The 19,095-nt window shown below is 43.2% G+C and overlaps 1 protein-coding gene across 1 annotated transcript in view; it reads right to left on the bottom strand.

Moving 5' to 3' along the window:
- LOC126484517 (venom dipeptidyl peptidase 4-like) overlaps nt 1-19,095 on the bottom strand; it is a 314,011-nt gene that overhangs the window by 109,749 nt on the left and 185,167 nt on the right. The window contains exons 10-11 of the mRNA XM_050108064.1: nt 12,266-12,483; nt 7,214-7,437 (exon numbers count right to left, since the gene is read on the bottom strand). Coding sequence (XP_049964021.1) covers nt 7,214-7,437; nt 12,266-12,483 — 442 coding nt within the window. The remainder of the gene's footprint in view (nt 1-7,213; nt 7,438-12,265; nt 12,484-19,095) is intronic.

Below are 19,095 nucleotides of genomic sequence, written 5' to 3'. Positions count from 1 at the left end.
GCCTTCATCTGATTTTAGCAGGGTCATTTGTCAGCACATTTTATCGCTGTGGCATGCCGATTGGTCTACACTTTCTGAAAACAAGCTTCGGGCCTTGAAACCTCTCCCCACGGCTTGGACGACCTCTTCACGCCCTTCTCGGCGGGAGGAGGTCGTTTTGGCCCGGTTACGGATTGGCCACTGCCGGTTCAGCCATCGCCATCTGCGCCGGCGCCGTTCTGCCCATGTGGGCAATTGCTGACGGTACGCCACATTTTAACGTCCTGTCTGAATTTTAATACACTGCGCATTGATCTTAGCCTGCCATGTACTCTGGATGCCATTTTAGCGGATGACCCAGGAGCAGCTGCTCGCGTTATTCGTTTTATCCACGTGACAAACCTGTCTAAGGACATTTGATTATGCTGTTTTCGTTTAATCCTTTGCCTGTTAATGTGCCTTTTATAGTGTTGTCCTTTTTAGTTGCTGTTTTAACCTTGTGCCTCGCAGTGCATTCATAACTTAATCTGGGCGCTAATGACCACTGTAGTTGTGCACTCTAAAACCACAAGAACAAAACAACAACCTTTGGGGCTGGAGTACGGGGCGGAACGAAAAAATGTTTGGATTATCAGAAAGTACAGAAAAATGCGGATCTACATTAAAATAAACAATCTCTGAACTCAGAAATGATTACTGCAGGTATGTATACTAGTCCCTACAGTAAAAACAGCGCAATAAACCGCACAAAAACTGTTACTGTTACATGCTTACTTATGAAGAAAGCCAATTATAGATGAAATTCTAGACTTAGCTGCAGTGTTTCTCTATTCCTTGGACCACACAGTGTCCTCAGGCGATGCGGTTGAGTTCTGCTCGATGTACTGAACGTCGCTATCGAAAGCGTTCTTGGTGTCAAATCTGTGTAAGGGGTTCGTCGTCTTCACCGTCCGTGTCCTCGTCCACAGTTTCTTCACCCTTCTTTTCCAAAACATCCACAATAATCTGGTTGTCACTGAGATCTTCACTGGTTTCACAGTCTTTGTCGCACTGGGCAATCCACTCCTCGACTTCACTTGCAGGGACATTCGATTGTACAGTTTGATTATATTTAACGATCTCCTGCATGCATCCAATCTGGTCACCTTCAGTTATAACTTTCGTCCACAGCTTACGCCAAAATGTTCGCAGCTTCTCAGTTTTTAGTCCCTCCTATGAATCAACAATAGTATAGATAACACCTTTGACGTTGTGGGATTTCATAGCTTCAGGCACGTTCCAATCTTCTTGGGACTTTTCTAAAGTTTAGCTGATCTACTTTCTGTGATACCACTTTTTTAACCATTCTGTCACTCCTTGATCCATTGGATTACTGATGTGACATTTGGTGGAAGGAACATAGCTTTTGTGTCCTTCCGGCCGCGGTGGCCAAGTGGTTCTAGGCGCTTCAGTCTGGAACCGCGCGACTGCTACGGTCGCAGTTTCGAATCCTGCCTCGGGCATGGATGTGTGTGATGTCCTTAGGTTAGTTAGGTTTAAGTAGTTCTAAGTTCTAGGGGACTGATGACCTCAGAAGTTGAGTCCCATAGTGCTCAGAGCCATTTCAACCTTTTTTTTGTGCCCTCTTCCATTAAATGCTTCTCAAATGGATGCGATGGTGCGTTCTCCAACAGCAATAGAGCACGTAAAGGGAGTTGTTTTTCTTTCAAGTCTTTTGCAACAGATGGAACGAACTCTTCGAAAAACCAAGATTTCAAATGATTGCGGTCCATCCAAATAGATTTTTGATTGCGATAATAAACTGGCAAGCAAGACAAGTCAGTAATGTTCTTCAATACCCTAGTTTTCTTACATTTGCGTTACTGCAAGGAACAATAGTTAACCTATCTTCTTTAAGTTCGTGTATTAGCGAGCATTTCGCTCTCATTTTAGTATACGGCCGAAAGAGGCAGCCTTCATAGAATTGTGAAACGAATCCTGTCGTCCAGGACAATGTGCCACAACGAGCGCAGATTCGCCACGAGATGGGGAAAGTCCATAGGCGTATATTGTGCTGAATGAAGCCAGACTGATCAAGCCTAAGCGCTGTAGTGTGCGAGTGAGACAGACGAGAACCTACGTCATAGGAAAACCCATTGGAGCTGTTTGTGACCAGGGAGGCGTAACAGTGTTAAATATGGCGGACCTGAGATCAGCCTTAAAGGGAAACATTTATGAAAACTGTTGAAGTCTGTAGTAAGCCACAGAAATTTTAATCTACCATCTTTCTTAAATTTTCATGGTTATCCCAATAAAACTTTAATATTGATCATATGTATAATAACAAGTTTTGTATCAAAGACCTGAATGCAAAAATCTGAACGCTCTGGTTGATCTTAACGATCGACATTTCATATAAAAGCGCACATTAAAATGACAAATGTTGTAAATATCAACTCTGTAACTTTATTTGTTTAAAAGATATAGTAAATTTAAATTATCAGTATTTTCAGCTAAGCATCAGATCATCATTTCCTCCACACAAAACACATTTAACGATGACAGCGTGACGCCTTATTGAATCATTAGGTAATAGAATATTTGTTGTAAAGTTTAGTGCATAATAGTTACTTTTGCTCTTTATTTATTTCTCAGAAAGCTCATTGGTGCAAGGCTACTGGCCGCGTCATTCTAAATTAAGAGGGAAATTGTATTGGTTTTATGTAAAAGAATTTAACGTTTATTGTGTAATGGATACTGTTGTTACTTTATTTAGAACGTGAAAGTGGTCAAGCTTTGAGTATTTAAATATGTTAAAATGTAAAATAATGTAGAATAAGCTGTAGCCAATCAGATGGACGGCTTCAGGGAAGGGAACTGCGCTACTCAGTTGAGCGAAGATGTTCGGCACGGAGAGACGCGACCGGAGACGGGCCGGGGGACAGTGTTGGTGATGACGCGAAAGCGGACAGTTCAGTTCTGATCAAGACACCAAAGGGTACAGTTCGGATTGAGATGCGAAAGCAGACAATCGGTCTTTAGGCAGCTAGGAAGTGAAACGACTCAGAAAATTTCGCGTTGTGTGGTGTCGCGGGACTTAGTCTCGGAGCGTTGAGCAGCCGCGCGCCTGGTGTGAACTCTAACTTTTCGCATAGATAACGAAGTGGAGTATTGGACTTGTATTCCGCGATGAGATTGTGAATGATGGAACTGCATCAAATGGATATGCGCTCGAGTGTGACAGCAACTCTAAATACGACCACTTTCGCTATTAGTTGGCTTTCTGAATAAACATTATTCTAACCAAATCGCAACTGTGTGGCCTATATCATTTATAGGTCGATAATTTAAAATAATTCAAATGGTTCCGAGTACTACGGGAGGTCATCAGTCCCCTAGACTTAGAACTTATTAAACCTAACTAACCTAAGGACATCACACACATCCATGCCCGAGGCAGGATTCGAACCTACGACCGTAGCAGCAGCGCGGTTCCGTACTGAAGTATCTAGAACTGCTCGTCCACAGCGGCTGGCGGTCGTAAATTAGTGTCCGACATTATTATTACTGTTATTATATGTCATATTAATTTTTCATGTTACATACAATTTCGCAAACTCGCCATCAGCCAGAGAATTTAACCAAACTGGTTACACGTGTCTAATTTAGGGCGTGTAAGGCGACATGTGCGTTTCCACCCTTAGATGAATTTTCGCTAAGTCATTTCGAAGAAGATGAATCCCATGTGAGCCCGAACATCTTTGGGATGTAGTTTATACACTGTTGTGGTACATTGTAAACAACAACAATTTGTAAATAATACAGGAAATAAATAACAATTTACATTCGGAAACCATTCACAATGGAGCATGCATCCATGCGAAGATTTTTATTCAGAATCACTAACACTACCTTTCATCTTGACTTACTCTGTATAATAAATATAATGAGAAAGCCGAGTTTTATATTTCATGACCACTTAAAAATTATGGATAACGAAAGGCTGACAAAAAATATTCAGCTTTCTCGAGAAAATCCAAGAAACACAAATTAAATATACAAGAGCTGGAAATAACAGACAGATTCAGAAAATAGAGGGAAAACGTATAAAACGTCAAAGTTCCCCATTAGGAAAGATAAAATACGATAGAAGGAACGTGGACAGAAGACAGAAGAAAGAAGAGAGCAACAGAATGCAAGAATGAAGAAGTATTGTGGAACCAAAAACAATGGGAAAAAATCGGCTTTTTGAGATGGTCCTGGGTTCGCCAAATTCGAATAATAATAAAAAAAATTCTCCTTCACTGGGGAAGGGATAGGATGGGATTGGGGGAGGGGGGTGGTGGATTTACGCACCTTCCGTAACATCGTTGGATGCTGTTGTCAGCCGGCCGAAGTGGCCGTGCGGTTCTAGACGCTACAGTCTGGAGTCGAGCGACCGCTACGGTCGCAGGTTCGAATCGTGACTCGGGCATGTTGCATGATACTTGCTTTCCGCACCCTCGGCAGGCATCCTCAATTTTATAAATGGCACCTGTACTATAGAAGCCGCCGGCGGCCATTTGCAGCAACAAGCATCAATACTCAAACTAAAGTTTTATTCGGTGGTTTTGATCAAGTTAGAATTAGAATATTATTATAATGAAGTTTTAATACCACCTTACAGAGTTTATTAAATGAAATATGCCCATGAGTGGTACATAGACAGGTGATTAACTGAAATACGCATACCAAATATTCTGTGAAATGATAAGGGAATATGGTGTGGCTGGGAGAAGTCACTGTAACATATTTATATAATAACACAATCACATTTATTCCATGAACATTACCATCTCAAATATTCCCTCTCACTTATCACGGAATGCTGGCGTGATACTAATAGTATAATATCTAAGTAAACTTAGTTAAACATCCGGCTAACATGTGCAGTGAATCGACAATGACTGCCGCCTGCACATTTCTATCATCATTTATCCACACACACACACACTAACATTCACTCTATTCATTTTATCTAACAGATAAAAGAGGAAGGTTCCCATACACCAAGTGGGACAACATTGGGAGAGAGCACTTGGTTCCAACTGTAACTTTAATTCGGACAAGTCCCGCCTTCACATTTAACTAACTCTGCGAGTTTTACTGGATATTATGAAGGAACAATTAAATCACACGCCTGAATTTACGTAGAAGATCCAGCTCGATCACGAAATGTAATTACGTCGAGCTGAAGCTTCTCACCAAGAAATGCAGGGGGTCGGCGGACCACGTGATACCAATCTCTTCACAATCAGTAGTCAATAAACACATTTAAATAACATATACTTTGCATATATACTTCACAATCACACTGAAATGCAAATTGAACAATTCTGAGTATTACTCGGCAATGAGCGCCTGTTCACTCCCAAGTGCAGTGAACACAATTCCCATGAAATTACTTGGCAAAAGAAATCATCTCCCTATCTCTCCTAACCGAGAAGATTCTAGGAAATACCATAGTGGCTTTCCTCAGCAGGGAAGCTGCTTCCAAGTTCAAAGTGAACATGGAATTCTGAATCTTCGCTAACTATCGGAGCGATAGAGCAGAGCGTGCTTACTCACCCAGGTCTTCCCAGCAACCACCCCGATACGGTCTCCCTCGTCCGGGTCCACACATCGTGGCTGCAAGGACTCAGAGATACCGCACACAGTCATTTGCCAACCTAACGAGCGCTAATGACGCGCGTGGAGCTTATGCCTCTCTGGTCCAGTGCAGTCGCGCTCTACTAGATTCGAGGTTGGCTACACTTCCACTATGCCTATAGCACACCCACAGACGACATCTCACGCGTACCTCATCAAACGTTCGCATTCACACTTTGCAGACAATTACCATATCTAATATTAAAATGATCGTCTATATTTAAATAACCCTATCTTACTAATTATCATCAGGCTCTTCCCTGAGTGTCGGAAGGGCACTCAGGTGAGTTTAGTTGTGGGGTCGAGCCATGTAGCGGCTTACATGGAGCCGTTACAATGTATGTGTATGGTGTCCTTAGGGTAGTTAGGTTTAATTAGTTCTAAGTTCTAGGCGACTGATGACCTCAGAAGTTAAGTCGCATAGTGCTCAGAGCCATTTGAACCATTTTGATGCTGTTGTGATCTTGAGTCCAAAGACTGGTTCGATACAGTTCTCCATGCTACACTATCCTCTACGAGACTCTTCATCTTCGAGTAACCACTGCAACCTACATCCTTCTGAATTTGTTTACTATATTCATCTCCTGGCCTCCCTCTACGATTTTTACCCTCCACGCTTTCCTCCATGACTAAATATGTGATCCCTTGATTTCTCAGAACGTGTTCCATTAACCGAGCCTTCTTTTAGTCAAGTTGTGCCATAAACTCCTCTTCTCCCAAATTCTATTCAGGACCCCCTCATTAGTTACGTGATCTACCCATCTAATCTTCAACATTCTTCAGTAGCATTACATTTCAAAAGCTTCTATTCTCTTCTTGTCTAAATTGTTTATCGTCCATGTTCGACTTCGATACACGGCTACACTCCGTACAAGTACTTTCAGGAAAGAGTTCCTGACACTTAAATCTATACTCAACGTTAACAAATTTCTCTTCTTCGGACATTCTTTCCTTACCCTCGCCAGCCTACATTTTATAGCCTCTCTACATCGACCATCATCAGTTATTTTGATGCCCAAATACCAAAACTCGTCTACTAGTTTAATTGTTTGATTTCCTAATGTAATTCCCTCTGCATCACCTGATTTAATTCGACTACATTCCATTAGCCTTGTTTTGGTTTTGTTGATGTTCATCCTATAACTTCTTTTCAAGATCTGTCTATTTCGTTCAACTTCTCTTGCAAGTCCTTTGCTGTCTCTGATAAATTTGCAATGCCATCGGCAAACCTCAAGGTTTTTATTTCTTCTCTCTGGGTTTTAATTCCTACTCCAAATTTTTCTGTTGTTTCCTTTACTGCTCGCTCATGGGTGATGTTACTCTAGATGTATTCGTATCCTGAATTTGTTTGTTCCTCAAGACACCGTCAACATTCCCTTGACGTTTGACGGTGCCGTTCGTCCTCTACAGGCAAGTATGCGATAGTCCGATAATCTTACAACAGGTAACACTGAATAATAGGCAGTGGCGGTTTAAGAAAGACTGGTCCAGAAATGAGGCCGTTAATATGTGTGACTTCACAAGTCACGATGTGAAGACTGGAAAGGAGCGAAAGTAAATTTCTCACCTGCGAATTGGGCCGTGTAACGCACAGACAGGACTGGTGGATCCGGGCCGTGACACGTGAAGATCGACCACGTGAAGTCGGAGCTGAAATCGGCGCTGGCTCTCTGGCAGGGGTTCCCCTCGGTGCTGTAAACGTCACAGCTGAGGCAGCGCGGGGAAGCCCCCTCCCGCACGGCGTACACCTGCCGGCGGGACGGCTGCCCCTCCTCTGTCGCCTGGTAGTACCTGCAACGGCAGGCGGCGTCACCCCACCATTCTCACTCCGACTAGTGCTGTGGCGAGGAGAACACTGCTCACGGAATCTTAATTGAATTGTTTTATTTATTTATTTCGAAAAGGGGACAATTCGCGACTGACAAAGTATTCAGGAGGAAGAAAAAATATTTAACACCCTTGCTTACTAAATTAGTAGAATATCTGTTTCTGTTGTGTGAAACAATAAATGGAGGGCGTATTTTGAGCATCAATTAAATGTACACCAGGAAGCAGGAAATGAGCAGGCGTACGAAATACATACAGCAGAACCCCAGATACCCGAACCAACGTTAAAGGAAGTAAGAGATGCAATCAACAAATTGAAAAACCATAAAGCACCAGGATCAGATTGCATAACTGCAGAATTACTTAAAAATGGGGGACAGAAATTGGTGGAAGTAGTTCACAAAGTGATAACTAAAGTTTGGAACTCAGAGATAATACCTGAAGAGTGGCAGGAGTCGATTCTGATCCCAATTTTTAAGAAAGGTGACAAAATGGATTGTAGTAATTATAGAGGGATATCGCTATTACCAGTATGTTCCAAATTATTTTCGAACATTCTGCTAAGCAGATGAAATTGTGGGGGATTACCAAGCCGGCCTTCGGAGGAACAGATCAACAATAGACCAAATATTCACCCTGCGTCAAATTTTCGAAAAGAAATGGGAATACAATAAACCAGTTCATAATCTTTCCATAGATTTTACAAAAGCATGTGATTCAGTATTGCAGTCAAAATTGTACAGATTTCTTTTGGAACTTGGAATACCAAAGAAGTATGTTAGGCTTACAGAAGCGAGTTTGAAAAACACAAAAGGTAGAGTACGCGTGGGGAAATTGGAGTCAGAAGAATTTGTAATAAAGAACGGACTTAAGCAGGGAGATGTCCTGTCTCCGCTACTTTTTAATTTAGTCCTAGAATATATTGTACGAATGGCAGCAGATAATTCAGAGGGTGTGGAGTTAAATGGAAATATTAAGATATTAGGGTATGCAGATGATCTAAACATCATTAGCGATAGGAAAGAATCTGTAACAGCAAATGCGAATGATTTAATCAAGGCTAGTGAAGATGTAGGTCTAAGAATAAGTGAAGACAAAACTAAATACCTGGTTACTACTAGAATGCCAACAGCAGTAGATCAGGAAATGTTAAGAGTTGGAGACATGCAGTTTGAAAAAGTGAACACATTTAAGTATCTAGGCGTGGACATCACTTCGAGAAATTTTGAGGAAAATTTTCGGAGCAAAAAGGGATGACATTAGCAGAGAGTGGCGAAAACTGCATAACGAAGAGATTCACGAACTCTATTCAAGCCCTGACATAATCAGTATTATTAAATCACGTAGGGTGCGATGAGCGGGTCACGTGGCTCGAATGGATGAGGGCAGGGCAGCGCGCTGAGTACTGGTAGGGCACCTAGAAGGAAAACGTCCTGTGGGGAGACCGAGGCGTAGAAGGGAGGTCAATGTGAAGGCTGATTTGAGGAGCCTAGGTATTCAAGGTGAATGGATGGAAATAGCCCAAGACAGGGACAGATGGCAAAATACGTTGCTGCGGTAATGGACTCTCGAGTCCGGTATGACCAGTGAGTAAGTAAGTAAGTAAGTAAGTTATGTGAAACAGTTTATTTACTGGAATGTTTAAAACTAATATTACCTAGTTTGAAAACATTTGCAGCTGCTATGGTGACTTTTATCACCTGGAGTTCTTTCTTTAGAGCAATAAATGAGTGAATAAATATATTTAATGCATTTATTTACGTTACATGAAGGTAAGAACTTACAATTAAAGGATGACAGTTTTCCAAGGGCAATAAATGTAATATAAAAAATTAAACCGGGTCGCTTCATGTTCGTTATATGTAACATAAGTTAGATCGTCTCTTGAGCGTGCTACCACACAAAAAATGCATTATTGTCGTACATAGCCATGTTGCGAAATACGTTTAAATGGTAACCAGACAACTGCCATCTAATATGATTTTGTTGGAAATACAGGTTTTATCGAACAAGTTACTTCTTGGAGCTACAAACATAACATTAAACTTTGTACCGAATTTGTCACAACAAAAATATTTGGGAACAGGTACTAGGTTTGCGTAATTTTCAGATAGGCATTCCGCATTGGGTTCATACATGGTACACGGATTTAGGCGGAGTGGAAACTATTTTCAGCGTGGGTTGAGTTGTCAATGTATCTGATTTCCATGTGGAGTACCCAGGTTCGATTCTTGTCACTTCCATGTATTTTCCTTGTTGGGAGGTCTGTAACGGCGTGCACGTAGCCTCTTGAGGCCAAATGGAAAGCGACTTGAATAAGAAGTAGCGTCTAAAAGGGCAGAAATGGTTCAAATGGCTCTGGGCACTAAGGGGCTTAACTTCTGAGGTCATCAGCCCCTAGAACTTAGAACTACTTAAACCTAACTAACCTAAGGACATCACACACATCCATGCCCGAGGCAGGATTCGAACCTGCGACCGTAGCGGTCTCGTAGTTCCAGACTGTAGCGCCTAGAACCGCTCGGCCACTCCGGCCGACCAAGGGCAGAAAGTCCACAACGACAGGAAGAGGGTTCTACTGACCACATGCCCATCCACAGTGCATCCGGTGACAACGTTGGAAGAGGATGACACTGCAGCGCATGCAGGAGCGTGCTCGGGATAGGAGCTAAGGAAGAGGGGAGAACTCATGTTGGTTTAGCATTGAGTACAAATGTACTGTGACGCTGTCTACACTTGCTGCTGGTCATTATCCAGCACATGTTCCAGCTTTTTAGGGTTTCGTACCTGAATCGGTAAAAATGGAACCCTCCCAGGATCACTTTGTTGTCTGTCTGTCTGTCTCTTTCTCTGACCGACTGTTGAAATCACTTTTCCTCAGGAATGGACAGGTGAATCAAGTTGAAATTTATATCACGAACTACGATCTACAGTGCCTTGGCGATGTAAAAATTGAAGCTTCTAACTAAATGCAATCAAAAGATACGGCCATTTGTGTCACATATTTTGATATTCGCAAGCTCACCCATCAAAACCTATAGGGCACATCCTGTTGACCTGGAATCGTGAAATTTTGTTCAAAAATGTTCAAATGTGTGTGAAATCTTATGGGACTTAACTGCTAAGGTCATCAGTGCCTAAGCTTACACACTACTTAAGTTATCCTAAGGATAAATACACACACTCATGCCCGAGGGAGGACTCGAACCACCGCCGGGACCAGCCGCACAGTCCATGACTGCAACGCCTTGACCGCTCGGCTATCCCACGCAGCGTGAAATTTTGCAGGCAGTGAGATTTCACAGTAAAAGCAAAGGAAAAATCCGAAATTTGTTAAGTTATAGTTGTCTCACTCGATAAAAAAAAAAGACTTTGTTATTGATTATCTGACTGTCTGTCTGTCTGTCCGCCTGTTAAGACCACTTTTTCTCATGACCGGGTAGACATGAAGTTGAAATTTTTGTCACATACTAAGCTCCACTGTCCGTTTGCGGTTTACAAAATGGTTCAAATGGCTCTGAGTACTAGGGGACTTAACATCTGAGGTCATCAGTCCCCTAGAACTTAGAACTACTTAAACCTAACTAACCTAAGGACAACACACACAACCATGCCCGAGGCAGGATTCGAACCTGCGACCGTAGCGGTCGCGCGGTTCCAGACTGACGCGCCTAGAACCGCTCGGCCACATCGGCCGGCTGCGGTTTACAGCATGTAAGCTTTTACGTCAATGCAATCAAAATATCCGACCATTTATGTCACATATTTTGGTATCTCGCCAGTATCGATATCGATAACAGGCAAATATTCCCCAGGTAGATGAACTATCTACGTACTCGTACATAATTAAGTTTGTACAGAACCATCGATCCGTGATTCCTGCTCGCACTTACTCGGATTTCTTCAAACTGATCCTGAGTTGATATGCTTGTCTTTCGAGGCAGAACGCGAAACAATTTTCACGAAGGATGAAGGAGAAGGCGCATCTGCATTCTCCTGCCCTTCATTGGGTGCGCTATTGAGCGCACAGTCTTCAGCGCATGAGAGCGGCGTTAAATTTAGTTAATCGTTCTGTGGCTGTGAGTTGCGTAACCAACTGTTACTGTGCGTCATTGTAGTTTGAAATGTTTGTCAAGGAGTACAAAGAACCAGACCTCTCCAGCGTGGGGACAGCGAGATACTTCAGCTCGTCAGGAGTTGGTTTAATTATTTCGTTGCACCTAAATCGAACCAATCTATCTGATCATTTTACCAATCTTCGTCTTTTTCTAACTCTATTATTGCTTTCAGATTAATGCTAACCCACACCACTTCGCTTCCAGTATTACTGCCTCTCCTCCTGTACCTCATTCGCCAAAACTCGTGAGTTCCTTCGAGACACTCTTTTGTGTGTTACCCCTCCATGCCAGATATCACCAGCAACATCTATATAACATTTGGCCATCAGTCACCTTCTGGTAGAGGTCAGTGCACGGTTCCAGATTTTCTTGCAGATGATGAACACTAGTTCTTATTAACAAAACATTTTTGCAAAGGATAGGAATCTGTGTTGCTCTACATTCTGGTCAAAGTAGACATGTAACCATTTGGGACCATCACTCGCTAGCCTCCAAACCTGACACTAAACCGCAGAGCTCAGGGAAGGGAACCACCACAGACAAAAAACAGTTGAAAAATGTGAAAAGAAAGATAGAAAAACTCATGAAATTCAGACCATACATCAGATGAATATTTTGGATCACGATTTGCCATATGGAACCACTGCCAATACCTACCTCAATAAGGTACTTACACTACACCATTATCATCCCATCCATATATGTCGGTAACTGTGAACTCCCCAGAAGTGATGGGTGTTCTCGATGTACCCATCACTTTGACCACATGTGGGAAGCTGCCAGCTTCGCCTTGCGGCTCCCAGTCGATAATCATATAAGTTGAAGGGTTGTGATATCCAGGCATTAACTGCTTGTAGTCCACCCAGCCGTCCTTTCTCTCTAGTTTTAGGCCCTACGACAGAACAGAACCTTGTCAGTTGACTAAACACAAAGTAGACAACAGCAGCACCTTACACCAAGGAAAGTCTCAAAGAACCAGTACATTACATCCATCTGAAGTTCACACGCTTATCTCCGTTCCCATCTACTTTCGTACTTCTCAAGGCATCGTTCAGCTGAGGGGCGCACCTTCTGCCAGAATCACACCCCTCTTTCTTATTCCATTCGTGGATGGATTTCGAGAAGAACAATTGTCGGTAACTGTGTGTGAAAGCTTAAATTTCTCTGATTTTAGTGTCGTACTTGTTATTTGAGATGTATACTGGACAAAGTATTAGATTACTGAAGCAATACTAGAACGAGGTGTACCCGAATTTTGAGGCTAGATTCATGATTCACGACCTTTCTCTCTTGGCGCTTCACTCTGTAGTTTACTGTGCGTCTCCGTAATGTACTCTTCAACTCCAAAAGAACATACGTAACTCTGGACCGCTTAGCAATCCAGTATGGTTGCTGATTCCTTCAAAATGTTCAAATGTGTGTGAAATCTTATGGGACTTAACTGCTAAGGTCATCAGTCCCTAAGCTTAAACACTACTTAATCTAAATTATTCTAAGGACAAACACACACACCCATGCCGGGACCAGCCGCACTGATTCCTTCTTTGGGTCGCACTGAAACTTGTTTCACATCAAGAGTCGTAAGAATATGCTTTACACAAAACTTGAACGGATTTGCGGGACATGGCTTATCTATGAAGGGCAGTTACACGATGGTTTTGTAAAACCGGATGTAATACCATTGACTCTGGATCAGTCAGGAATTTGTGTGGCTGAAGTACCATGAGAAGCTACCAAAAGGTGGTTAATGACAGTTTGATACCCTGAGTACGATGCTAAATATAAGACAGATTATGTACTTGCCAGTCACCAGCCTACCCACTGCGTGATGGATAGCGAGGAATATTGTTCTTCGACAGCTCTTTGAAATTGTCACACGAATATCAAAACACAGACATCGAGAAAAGTGACAGGGGGATACAAAGTGAACGGAAATTGTGCAACAGAGAGAAGACTTCTAGACCTAATGGGATATATACATGGTTCTTCTAACAAGCGTCTATCGAAGATCACTGAAAGAACGAAGCTTTCCAAGCGGTAGGAAACAAGTGCAGATAATACCTGTTTTCATAAACTGTCGTTAAGCAGATGCACACAGCTGTTGATCGTTATCACTGACGTCAATCTCTTAGAGAATTTTGGGTTTCATACTCGCGCGTTACGACCTTTCCGGGACTCGAAAAACTCCTCTGTAGGAATCAATATGTATTCCGAAACAACGACATAATGAAGCTCCGCTCGCTGTATTCGTACACGAGAAACAAAAGGCAGTAGATAATGACACCCAGGTTGATGCCGATTTTCCTTGACTTCCAGAAGGCGTTCGACACAACTCCACACTGCCGCCTAATGAATAAAATCCGAGTGTGTGGCGTGCCAGGCGAGGTTTTTGGTAGAACTCAAGAGTTCCTAGCACACAGAGCAGAGTGAAAATGATGATCAGCCTTCAAACATAAAGATAGGATCTGGCCTCTCCAAATAGAGTGATTTAAGAACACTCATGTTCACAATGTACACAAACGTTGTAGTGATTAATGTCGCAGTCTCCATGAGGCTGCTCACGGATGATGCTGTTTCGTATAGAGAAACCGCAATACTAACGAGAGGACTGTACAAACTGCAACCTCACCGATCTGACTGATATTGGCAAGGTGTGCCGGACACGACTAGAACTTCAATATACATAAACGAGAAGAGACAGCTCTCAATCGTTTTCGAGACAGTCGAGCTTGAACATTTTATCCCTGCTTATGTACTGTATAAAGTGCCAATACTCAAAAAAGGCAAGTGCGATGTCTCTGAATATAATTATTCTGACGTAATTCTGACAACAGATTTATTATGAATGTGCAAACTGTCAATAGTTAATGATTCTCGTAATGTTTATCTTGAAGAATGAACAAATTTCTTTCTTAGGGAGATTAGAAGTAAAAAAGGATACACGAGATCTTTCAAATCAGTATAGCAATTTTATTTTTGTTGTTGTGTCTTTTTTACTGACAGGTGTGATATACAACCTATGATACACTGCATGAATCAGGATGATATTGATCGTAGAAAGATGGAAAACAATAATTACTGCGATGTACAGAACATGTAATGAATGCCGAATTTTTCCATGTGCGTGGTTTCCTCAGTGTGTCTGTTGCAAAATAAACTTGGTTTATATAGGTTGATTCTTACATAGAAGATAGCAGCAACCAGCCATTTTTACAATGCTATTTATTTGTTTAAATAGCACCGTTACCGGTTTTGAACCGACAGGTTCAGCTTCAGACGGCTAGTTCACATTTTACATTAGCTTTCACCTTTTGTTTTCCCAACTAATGAAATTTCGTTGCGGTGGTGGTGCAGCTGAAAAATCCACGCCATTACGTTCCAGTGCAGAATACTTGTGATCTTACAGCAGCGAAAACTGTATGATGCACTTTTTTATGTACATGTATGCACATAACCTAAAGCACCACTCATATTCCTATATTTTGTACACAGCCACGTGCTCAGAATGTCAGTTTTTGACAAAATAGCATTAAACTTGGTTTACATTCATATGGGGTCCTCTGTCGTCACATAGTTTCGCGACGTACCACGCATGTCGAAGGATGTCAGCGAATGTTGGTGCAGATAGCTCATAAAAAAGAAACGTCCCCTTAGAAAAATTGTACATGACTGTGCTTAAACTGACGCACAATATTTTTAGCGCAACGGAATCTGACTTTGAATAATCCCTACAAAAGAATGGCCCTGACTAACATTAACCTATACGTTTCACAAATCACTTACCTCACAAAAATCATCGTTGCTCAAGCTACTGCAATACAGAGAGCGCCACTACTGCCAGTTAAATAAAAGATTCAAACTACAGAAGTCACTAACTACTGATAGGCATAGTTAGCAAATGAAAGATTTTGATGGAGAACAAACAATGTATTTACCTTAATACTGTTCAGAAGTCATAATGTATATATCAGTCCATGATATCCAATATCACAAATTTACTGTTTCTGATGGACACACGTCCAGATCGTCCGCTCTCAAAATTCCGCCATCTCTCTCCCCACGTCCATCACTGCTGGCGGCTCTCTCTCTCTCCCCACATCCACCACTGCTGGCGGCTCATCTCCAACTGCGCAACGCTATGCGCTGTTAACAGCCAACTGCCCAACACTACAATAGCCAACAACAATCCAAACCAGCCACAGACTGCACACAGCACAGCGAGTGATTTTCATACAGAGCGCTACGTGGCGTTACCATTATAAAAACCTAAACAGCCTACTTACATACTACTGGCAGCGGGATTCGATCCAGCACTCTCGCGCTTGTGAAACTAAGCCCTTACTAGCTCGACGGCGGACTACTTGCATACGAGCGATCCTATCAAGTATATAAGCACGCCTAAAATTTTCAAACTCGATTTTCTCGAATACGGTAGAGCGTTACATCTTCCTGTTTACATACGTTGACGTCTTAGTCATGCCGTACATTCCCTGTTAATAAAAATCAAATCGGTGTGGAGAAGTTCATACGGTCCCCTTGTAAGAAAATTAGAGAAAGATTAAGTAAGATTTGCACGCGGATTAAAGTCAACATCGATATCGCGTCGCAACACCACCTACCGGTAAAATCTGTCTGTGGCTCTCGCTGTCGCCATACACCGAAGGTAATGGATCAGTGTTACTTGAGCAGACGTGCAGGATGCCTCGCAGACGTAAGTGCGAACCGTGCCGTCAAATCAGTGAGTTTGAAAGAGGGCGCATTATTGACATTAGAGAATGTGATGCATCCATGTTCGTGCGGGGCGAAGTGTTTCGGCAGTGCAACGGGTGCGCGCATAATGGTTCACAGAAGGCCACAGAACGCGACTGAGATGGGTCAGTTCGCATCACAGAGACCCCCCCCCCCCCAAGGGAAGATCGACACCTCATCCGAGTGGCACTGCAGAACAGATTTGCGTCCTCCTGGGCCCTGGCGCAATTGTGGAACATTGTAACACATCGTACACTATCAGGAATGATAGTCCGTCGCCGTTTATTACAGCATGTGTTACACTACTGGCCATTAAAATTGCTACACCACGAAGATGACGTGCTACAGAAGCGAAATTTAATCGACAGGATGAAGATGCTGTGATATGCAAATGATTAACTTTTCAGAACATTCACACAAGGTTGGCGCCGGTGGCGACACCTACAACGTGCTGGCATGAGGAAAGTTTCCAACCGATTTCTCATACACAAACAGCTGTTGACCGGCGTTACCTGGTGAAACACTGTTGTAATGCCTCGTATAGGGAGGAGAAATACTTACCATCACGTTGCCGACTTTGATAAAGGTCGGATTGTAGCCTATCGCGATTGCGGTTTATCGTATCGCGACGTTGCTGCTCGCGTTGGTCGAGATCCAATGACTGTTAGCAGAATATGGAATCGGTAGGTTCAGGAGGGTAACACGGAACGCCGTGGTGGATCCCAACGGCCTCGTATCACTAGCAGACGAGATGACAGGCATCTTATCCGCATGGCTGTAACGATCGTGCAGCCACGTCTCGATCCCTGAGTCAACAGATGGGGACGTTTGCAAGACAACAACCATCTGCACGAACAGTTCGACAACGTTTGCAACAGCATGGACCATCAGCTCGGAGACCATGGCTGCGGTCACCCTTGACGCTGGATCACAGACAGGAGCGCCTACGATGGTGTACTCAACGACGAACTTGGGTGCACGAATGGCAAAACGTCATTTTTTCGGGTGAATCCAGGTTCTGTTTACAGCATCATGATGGTCGCATCCGTGTTTGGCGACATCGCGGTGAACGCACATTGGAAGCGTGTATTCGTCATCGCCATACTGGCGTATCACCCGGCGTGATGGTATGGGGTGCCATTGGTTACACGTCTCGGTCACCTCTTGTTCGCATTGACGGCACTTTGAACAGTGGACGCTACATTTCAGATGTGTTACGACCCGTGGATCTACCCTTCATTTGATCCCTGCAAAACCGTACATTTCAGCAGGATAATGCATGACCTATTGTTTCAGGTCCTGTACGGACCTTTCTGGATACAGAAAATGTTCAACTACTGCCCTGGCCAGCACATTCTCCAGATCTCTCACCAATTGAAAACGCCTGGTCAATGGTGGCCGAGCAACTGGCTCGCCACAGTACGACAGTCACTACTGTTGATGAACTGTGGTATCGTGTTGAAGCTCCGTGGGCAGCTGTACTTGTACACGCCATCCAAGCTCTGTTTGACTCAATGCCCAGGCGTATCAAGGCCGTTATTACGGTCAGAGGTGGTTGTTCTGGGTACTGATTTCTCTGGATCTATGCACCCAAATTGCGTGAGAATGTAATCACATGTCAGTTCTAGTATAATATATTTGTCCAATGAACACACGTTTGTCATCTGCATTTCTTCTTGGTGTAGCAATTTTAATGGCCAGTAATGTATGTGCTCGGCTTCGACTGCTGCGCCTACCTTTGACTAACGTGCAGAAGCATGCTAGGCGGCCATGGTGTATGGAACGATGTCACTGGGGACAGGAATGGCATCAGATAGTGTTTTCGGACGAGTCCAGGTTCTGTTTGTTTGAAAATAATGGCCTCATTGTGGTTCTCCGCAGACAGGGGGAGCAGCGTCACAGTGACTGCATTCGCACAAGACATAAAGCGCCAGCTCACGGCCTCATGGTGTGGGGTGCTGTTGGGTACAACTACAAATCACAGCTGGTGCGTGTCCAGGACACTGTAACCAGTGCGACGCACGTGAATGACATTCTGCGACCTGTAGCCATACCCTTTCTGCACAACATCTTGGACGCCATTTTTCAGCAAGACAATGCTCGACCACACGTTGCTGCACGAACACGTGCCTTCTTGGTGTCACAGGGTGTCAGCCTTTTGCCCTGACCCGCCGGATCACCAGAGCTGTCGCCAATCGGATATATGTGGGATATGGTGGAACAATGGGTGCAGTGCTGTGACCTAACGCCAACCACCACAAGATGAACTTCGGAACCGGGTGAATGCAGCATGGATGGCTGTACCACAGGACGCCATTCGCTCCTTATAGGCGTCGATGTCATTACACATGGAACAAGTTATCAGGGTCCATGACGGACCCTGTGCCTACAAGGCAACGGGACACATGCTGAACCCAGTTGACTAAAATGGTAATAATTTCTGCAGAACATAGCTAATGTACGTGTCCTGTGAATATGAACGTCCTACCTCTAATCTTTCAAGATGTTCTGTTTTTCTGAAAATGAGTGTACTATAAATAAATGCCAGAGTGCATGATTTGTAAGATTCATTTTAAATAAACATATCTGGCTCATGTCTAGTCCTAAGTAAGAAGAATCACAATAATGAATGGTAAACGGAGTGACGTACGTTAGCTCCAAAAGGGAAGGAATTAAGTATCACGATTTAGCGTGTAAGAGATGCGAGTAGTGTTGCAACTTGTTCTTCCAGCTACATTGTGAGGACGCTACAACA

The sequence above is a fragment of the Schistocerca serialis genome, chromosome 6 (genome assembly GCF_023864345.2).
Source record: "Schistocerca serialis cubense isolate TAMUIC-IGC-003099 chromosome 6, iqSchSeri2.2, whole genome shotgun sequence".
Taxonomy (NCBI): Eukaryota; Metazoa; Arthropoda; class Insecta; order Orthoptera; family Acrididae; genus Schistocerca; species Schistocerca serialis.
The sequence above is the reverse complement of the archived record's forward strand: the minus strand, read 5'-3'. Positions and strand labels throughout refer to the sequence as shown.